Genomic DNA, 8517 nt, shown 5'->3' on the forward strand with positions numbered 1-8517 from the left:
TTTGAATTTAATCTCATTTATGTCTATCTATAAACTTGAGGAAGATATTCCATTACCAATATTATTGTTTGCACATTGATGTCTATATGGAACTTTAAATAATTTATTTTTAGATTTTGTGTAAAACATATAGAGTCTAAAATATTAAATATTATTGATGAAATTTCAACTTAACTTTATTTGACAAAAAATTGATGTGAAGATCAAATTTATGTTTTATATTGTGGCTATATAGGAAGTATTGATTTATTAGATTAATGTTGTAGCATCGCCAAATTATAAAATATTTTGCCTATGATAAATTCAAATTTTTCGTTATCTTATATAATTAATTAATAATAAAATTATATTTTTTTATTAAATATATAGAGAAGCAAAAATATTATTTTCTTTTCAATTAGATGTTACATTGTAAGATATGTTAAAAAAATATTCATTATATTTATTTTAATCTAAATAAAAATTTGCACTTCAATATTATATAAATAAAAAAAAATTAAACGAGTATATGACGATGAAAATCAACGTGAATCGCATGTCAACGTGAATCGCATGTCAATGCATATAAATATTGAAGATTATGAAATGTAAAGCTTAAAGAACATAAAAGTTTTAACCGTTTTCATACTAAAAGGTACATTTATGTGGTAGGACATATTAGAAGCTCTTAAATCAAATTGGATAATTAGAGAATGAATTATTTATTGAATATTATGTAACACCCAACTCGAATGGGAAGGAATTTTAGTTAAATACCGTAACTTTAGAGGATGAAAATGGGAGAATGATTAATAAAAAGGGGTTAAAGAGGTGATTAGATATAAGATACGGGGGCATTTGGGCCCCACATGAACAGTTCAACCCGGTACCAAACCGAATCGATGCACTTCATAGCCTACTACCGATCGTTTCTTTGTTTTATCGTTATTTTTAAAATAATATCAATCCTCAATCTTGCGGTTCAAAACCCTAACTAATACCCAAATCCAAAAGACACCTGCTTAAATTCTACATTTCGAAAGAGACTCTTCCGAATCATACCCAATCACTTCAAGATATTTCCTTGATCTCTTTACTTTTTTTTTTTTTAATTGTTATTGTTACTATCGTAAGTTAGAGTATTTTCAAACGAAAATCTGTCTCTTGTAAATATATTCTCTCTTATTGGTTTTACATAGAAATTTGTTGAAAATGTTTGATGGGTTTGTTGTTGTATCCTCACATTTGCTGTTTCCAAGTAATAATTATTCAATTTTTAATTGGGTTTGTTCATAACTTATATTGAAAGAATAGTAGGCATAACGCTTCATTTATCTCAGGTAATTCTTTTCTTGTTTGAACTAATTTATCAATAAAAATGGAATGGCATCTCAAGTTCTAAGGCTTTTGCTGGTGATGACAGTTAAATTTTAACAAGAGAATGTTTTTGTGCTATAGGACACATTCTGCATGAATAGCTGATTGGGGAGTGCCCCTGTTTTACTTGCTCACTTTGCGATGATTAAGAATGTCCAGACAGTAGAGTTCATGAATGCTTTAGTGGTGTCAATCTCCCTCACTGCCTATATATTTATTGGACCAGTTATATCTATATATCTATATATATATTGAAACATATTAATGAGGTGATATTGTAGAATTGTACACATGGTGTTGTAATGAATTTTAGATAAATGACTATATAAATTGAATTGAAGTATGTAAATATACATGCTGCTGTTTATTAATTAACCATTATATTTATATTAATCTACTATGAAATTTTATTTTAATATTATAATAAGACAAAAGTTATAATCAATATTTGTTATTAAAAAATCAAAATAGTATAAGTAATAAGCAAAAGTGAGCAATGACATAAAACAATTGAACAACAAATATAATCAACGTGTACCGCATGTCATAAAAAGACTAGTCAAAATAAAAACCTGAGGATAATAAAAAGTTAAAATAACAAAGCTCAGCCTAAATTTATGTATTCCCCGTTTATTTTTTTATCCGAGTGAAACTCAAAGCATTGCTATTAATATGGATCAAAACATTCTCCAGAATTAATTGCTTTGAGTTTGGGCTATTTGCTTTCATTCGTTGGGTTGGACTCAACTGTTCTAAATAATAACCACACTTTCCAATTCAAATCCTTAAATAAACTTACAATCCATCTGATTCACTTTTCCTTCTTCCTTCTCAGCCTCCATTTCCTCTCTGTCAACTATGTCAACAGAAAAGAACCAAATCCCGCCATTGGAGCCGATGCAGTCTCTTTCTGTCAACTCCTCCGATTCGAACACCGCCGCATTCTCTTCCTCCCAGTAAGCCCTCTTTATCTGTCTATATATATATATATATATATATATATATATATATATATATATAGTTCAATTTAATTGTTTATTGTGCATTGAAGATAATGGTCATCTTGGTTCTTGAAAATCAGGATGAGTGCAGAAGAGAGGTTTCGTATCGTGAGAAGCATTGGAGAAGAGTGTATACAAGAAGATGAGCTCGTCAATCTTCTATCCAAGAAGCCCCAACCTATTTGCTATGATGGCTTCGAGCCTTCTGGAAGAATGCACATTGCACAGGTAAGCTCATTTCTCTCTTGATTTCTTCAGAACTTAGTTCTTGGTTTAAATTGTTTGGTCACTTTCTTATTTTTAAATGTTTTTTCCTCTAATTTGAATATTTTCATCAAATTCATTTTTGGGTTTTTTATGTTGCTAAACAGGGAGTTATGAAGACAATCAGTGTGAACAAACTGACTTCTGCTGGCTGCAAGGTGAAGATTTGGATTGCTGATTGGTTTGCTCAGCTAAACAACAAAATGGGAGGCGACTTGAAGAAAATTCAAACAGTTGGACGTTATTTAATTGAGATATGGAAGGCAGTTGGTATGGATCTTGAAGGAGGTAAAGTAGAATTTTTATGGTCTTCAGAGGAAATTAACTCTAGAGCATCTGAGTATTGGCCTCTTGTAATGGATATAGCTCGTAGGAACAAGCTCCCCAGGATAATGAGGTAAATACTAGAATAAAGATTGACATTTTCCTTCATATGAAATCACCTTTATCATTATTGAACAAAAAATAATGCATTTTTTATCTTTTTTAGGTGTGTTCAAATAATGGGTCGCAGTGAGCAAGATGAGCTGACAGCAGCCCAGATACTTTATCCATGCATGCAGTGCGCTGACATATTTTTTCTGAAGGTATTTGTACTTATTATGTTGTATGTAAAGATCTCGCTGTGTGGCCCAGTAAACATTCTGATGAACTTCTTAAATAGGCGCTGGTCTTTTTTGATAGCATATATCCTGAAAGTAGGAGTTAAATTGAATTTTGAAAGGTCTTGATGTTCTCTAATTTTTTGATTAGTAGGATGAGTCCTCATCCTCTGTGGTGAAAAGTTCTAAGGTGATTGATAAATTTACTAGGATCCATAAAAAATAATAACCTTCATCTTTAGCAAGATGAAAGCACAAGCAACACACTACTAGGCATTGTGCTGTACCAAGTTGAACTGAGTTAAACATCACTCCTTAATCTTTGAATGAAGACGGCCTGTCGATCATGATTTGCAATATTCCATCTCCTCATGTTGATAGAATATATTGTAATTGTATTTCTTGTATCTCATCAATTGATTACATAGGTCTATATATAAGGAATTCCTATGCTACCTAGCTATTTAGGAATACAAATCATAAACTAATTAGGAATCTAACTCCTAATAGAACTCTATTTACAACTAATCCTTAACACTCCCCCTCAAGTTGGAGCATATCATGCTCTAACTTGTTACAAACTACTACTTTCAGCAAAGCACAATACCATACTCAGCAACTATACCCACTTCATTATAGCAAATATAGAATCCCAAACCAAATAGCAGTAGCAGAATCAGGACAACACACTTAGGTTGTCGAAACAAATCTCACTGAACCAGAAAACAACTCACAGGGCTGTTTCAAGCTTCCATAATCAATGCCTCAAAGAGGAGGCCCAGTAGCGCAGATATTCAGAAACGCAGCAAAGGAAAATCTGGCAAACAGAGCACACCACTGAAGGCCAAGAACACAATGCAACTCACTGGGGTTGCACTGCTCTTGACAAAGGAGAAGGTTCAAAAGCAGAATACCTGTAACTGCAGCAAATGTGCAATACTAAACCCTAATGCAAAAAGGAATCACTAGAAAATCACCGAAAATTACCTAATTGTCACAGCAAAGGAAAAATATGTTTCCTTAGCAAATTAAAGCAACAACAGTAGCAGAGGACTGCCCGACACAGCTGCAATAGAATCGCAGCAAACAATCCTATTGAATAAGCCCAAGAATGACGATGCAACTCACTGGGTTGCACGTCTCTCTTCAAGCCAACGCGTGAAAAAGATGCGCCAGCGCGTGAACCAGAGTAGGAAGAAAGAGGTGGCGAGTGGTGGCCATTCGCTTGGAATCCGGCGACCGGATTCTCGAGAGTCGCTAATTGGCGGCTGGAGAATATCCTAGGGTGGGCAGTGAGGCAAAATACTAACCAGGCTTCCTAGGGTGGCAGTGGCTTCTCATAAGGAAAGTTGCGGGAAATTTCTCTTTTTTTTTTTTTTTTTTTTTTTTTCAATGGAAGGCTCTGATACCATGTTGAGAGATTATATTGTAATTGTATTTCTTGTATCTCATCAATTGATTACATAGGTCTATATATAAGGAATTCCTATGCTACCTAGCTATTTAGGAATACAAATCATAAACTAATTAGGAATCTAACTCCTAATAGAACTCTATTTACAACTAATCCTTAACACCTCAAAAGTCAGCTTTGTGAGATAAGGGCTGCAATTATGCTATTAACTGCTAATCCCTTTAGCTTTCACTCAATAAACTTGGTTTTTCCCCTTTCTGAGAAGAGGATATCAATTTATCACAAATTCGGCTGAAAAAATTGTTCAATTTTGTGCAGCAACTCCGATACCAGTTTGACTTTAAGTCGACAACAGTTTTTTGTTTATTACAATGTTGAAATAAGGCAAACCAAGCTGAGCTTCATCAGCCATTTTTTTTGTTTATTACATCATTAAATGTCGTATATTCAATCTTAACTTGCATATGTTCCAATTTTTGTCACCCAACAGGCTGACATTTGTCAATTGGGCATGGATCAACGAAAAGTTAATGTACTTGCAAGAGAATACTGTGATGACATCAAGAGGAAAAACAAGCCGATCATTTTATCTCATCGTATTCGCATAAACGTTTTTTTTTTTTTTTTTCCAAAGTTTAAACTGATTTAATGAGCTTACTTTATTTCTTTTTCCTTTGATTACTCCTTTGACTCTGGTTTCTGTGGATGCAGACATGCTTCCAGGTTTGCAGCAAGGGCAGGAAAAGATGTCAAAAAGTGATCCATCTTCTGCCATCTACATGGAAGACGAAGAGGTATGTTTCAGTTTATACAAGCATAAATAAATAACATTGAAAATGGATCGGAACGGATTTCTCTTACATATAAGCTAGCATTTTGTTACGGTAGTGTTTTATTATTATCATTACTGTTATTTATTTTATTAGTCTTTTTTGTTGCTGTTATAGGCGGAAGTAAATGTGAAAATAAAGAAAGCATACTGCCCTCCAAAGATTATTGAAGGCAATCCTTGTCTAGAATATATCAAATTCATTATCATCCCATGGTTTAATGAATTTAATGTGGAGCGAAGTGTGGAAAATGGTGGAGAAAAGTAAGTTGTATTACATTCCAATTCCAGTTCCGTTTTGCCTGTTTTTCTTTTAGCAAAGGCAAGATTTAATTCTTAGGAGAAGAGAAGAGTACTTCAGCTCTTCCTTTTTTTCTGTGTCTTAATCATTGGCATTGCATATGCTTTCTTAGGTTCTACAGCTCATCGTAGTAATCTCACTGTTATGCTAATATTTACTCATGATAGCTTTCAATGAGCTTCATCTTGATGCATTTACATCCTTCTATTGATTTAGGACCTATAAAAGCTTTGAAGAACTTGTTGCTGATTATGAAAGTGGTGATTTGCATCCTGGTGACCTGAAACCTGCTCTGTCTAAAGCAATAAATGAGATACTGCAGGTAAGCCTTTTCTGCCTCTCTTATGCAAATAATTATGTTAGACCTATACTTGCGATCTTCGATATCTAGAGAATAAGAATGTGTCTCACTTGGCTTGTTGCAATCTTGTCATAATTGAAATGGAAAATATATGTGAAATTGAAAGAAAAGGTATCAAGGATGTTCCATGGATTTTCTAATAGTGGCAGTTGAAAAAACTAGGAACATTTTATTAAACTTGTTTCTTCTTTTTTAAAAAAATATTTGTATTGTGGTTCTTTTCTTTGCAATGATATGGTTCTTCTGAAACCTTCCAAGATATTTATTTATGTGAAAACCCTCAACATGTTCAAAGTTGTTTGCTCTGTGATTTTAACAACTTATTATTTATGTGAAAACCCTAAACGTGTTCAAAGTTGTTTGCTTCGTGATTTTAACAACTTATTATTTATGTGAAAACCCTCAACATCTTTATTTATTTATGAGATTTTAACATTACTTTTGTCAACTTATTAAAGGGGATCCATCTTCTTTCAGTTTTATTCTTGGAACATACATTTGTTTTTTGGTTTATCGTTTGTGTATCCGTAGCATTCACCTTATTGTTTCTATGCACTATTAGTACCTGTTTAGATGGGTTGAGGCCTGAGGGGGAAGGCAAGGGAAGGTTTCATTAAAGGACAGTGCAGTTAAAAATTTAACTCTCTTGTTTGGGATTAAGTGGACAGGTTCATCAAAGTGTTAGAATTGCAAAGTCCCATTCTTAAAAATTGTCAAATTTGTAGTAGCGTCTGTTGCTTGCATGTTTACCTTTATACATTATGCGAAAGCAAGTCGACAAGTGTTAAAGGGTGGGATGTAATGGACACCTCCTAACCTCATTTGTGGGTGATATTAGGATGCAAAATGTAGTTACTAGAGATTGAATGTTAAACATTTATTGACATCCATACCCATTTTTCTTAACTTCCAAACGGAGGTTAAAGGATGGAATGCAAAGATCTTAATGATTTTTATTTTATTTAGTGAGATTTGCTGTGTGGTGTATCTTAGTTTATGTTTGGTAAGCTCATAGTATGCTTGATATTTGCCACAGCCTGTGCGTGATCATTTCAAGAATGACGCTAATGCTAAGGATCTGTTGAAACGGGTTAAGGTTTGTGTTCTTGTTTTTGCTTTGTTATTTTGTCTGATTGTTAACTAAGTTAAGCCTGTAACTCATTTTATTTACCTTGAAAATTCCGGCTTGATATTTATGTGAATTCAGACTAGATTAAGTTTGTTGGAAGAAAACAGACCCTAGTTACTATTTGGCTAACCTTTGGGTAAATTGGGTTAGGTCAAGATAAGTGGGCCTTGTTAAATTTGAACTAAACTCAGGAAAAGGTGTTCAGCTTGCTTGGCCCAAAGTGTAGAAATTTTAAACTTGAAAAGGTTATTATAAAAATCTAATTTGCAGATCCTAATAGAGGTATATGTTTTAATGTTTGCATTGTGGTCCAATATTTTCAAATTATGTTCAAATTAAATCTTAAATCCCTCTACATTTGAGAATATGACTATATATGATGTCCTTAACTTACAAGCCGGGGAAATCATAATTCCTTTTTTTTTTTTTTTTTTTTTTTTTTTTTTTTTTTTTAAAAAAAAAAATCATAGTGTAGTTCAACTAAACATGTTGACAATCCTAACTTGTGGTAAAATAGGCATATAGTCTTGTTTCAGTTTTTGGATGCTTTTAAATTAAGAGTCTTTATTTATTTATTTATTTTTTTTTATCCCATTTCTCTTCTTTGTAATCGATTTTTGTTTTCAACATGTAGGGATATAGAGTAACAAGATAATCAAGAACATGAACATCATCTGTGTTAGCTACAATTGGCCACGACTCCTTTAGTGTTACAAGGTTTTAGTTTTGTGCTTTTTAGTGATTGGTTTAGATTTCACATTTTGACTCTATTTAGCCTTTAATTCTTCACTATATTTATAATGTAAGAATCATTGTATAAACATCTATTAAAATTATAGTCGGGATTAAAAATAATTAAATATAGAATAGGGGAAAATTTATTTTGTTAGTTTTTTGTTATTTTTTAATTTATTTTTATGTCATTTATGGAATTTTTTTTTAGTTTTGGATCTTATAACTATAGGAAAAGTGCAACAAATTACATAAAAAGCTTAGGTAACCTCACTCAACCAGTTGAAATAATTGATACGGAGGAGGGTAATTTTGTCCAAACAAAATTTTTCTCTCCGTCAGTAATATTTTCAATCACTGCTTTGAAACACCACCGTGGATAGAATTATTAAAAATATCAAATATTATAAAAAATTTTCAACATAAATATTTTATTTTATTTTAAATAAATTTATTATTTATAACATAAATTTATTCAAAATTTTGATCTCAATTTATCAGGTTGAGATTTAAAAATTTTTTAATTTG

The 8517-nt window shown here is 32.2% G+C and overlaps 1 protein-coding gene across 1 annotated transcript; it reads left to right on the forward strand.

Moving 5' to 3' along the window:
* The first annotated feature begins 2051 nt into the window (after positions 1 to 2051).
* LOC105638531 (tyrosine--tRNA ligase 1, cytoplasmic) lies at positions 2052 to 8146 on the forward strand. Its single transcript, XM_089723828.1, has 10 exons — positions 2052 to 2312; positions 2438 to 2585; positions 2729 to 3018; positions 3112 to 3208; positions 5128 to 5233; positions 5349 to 5431; positions 5585 to 5730; positions 5984 to 6089; positions 7165 to 7224; positions 7892 to 8146. The coding sequence occupies exons 1-10, from the start codon at positions 2215 to 2217 to the stop codon at positions 7910 to 7912; spliced, it is 1155 nt and encodes a 384-aa protein (XP_089579954.1). The 5' UTR covers positions 2052 to 2214; the 3' UTR covers positions 7913 to 8146.
* Positions 8147 to 8517: the final 371 nt, after the last annotated feature.

Source organism: Jatropha curcas, chromosome 7 (genome assembly GCF_041381405.1).
Source record: "Jatropha curcas cultivar XTBG-Jc1 chromosome 7, XTBG_Jcur_1.0, whole genome shotgun sequence".
Classification (NCBI taxonomy): Eukaryota; Viridiplantae; Streptophyta; class Magnoliopsida; order Malpighiales; family Euphorbiaceae; genus Jatropha; species Jatropha curcas.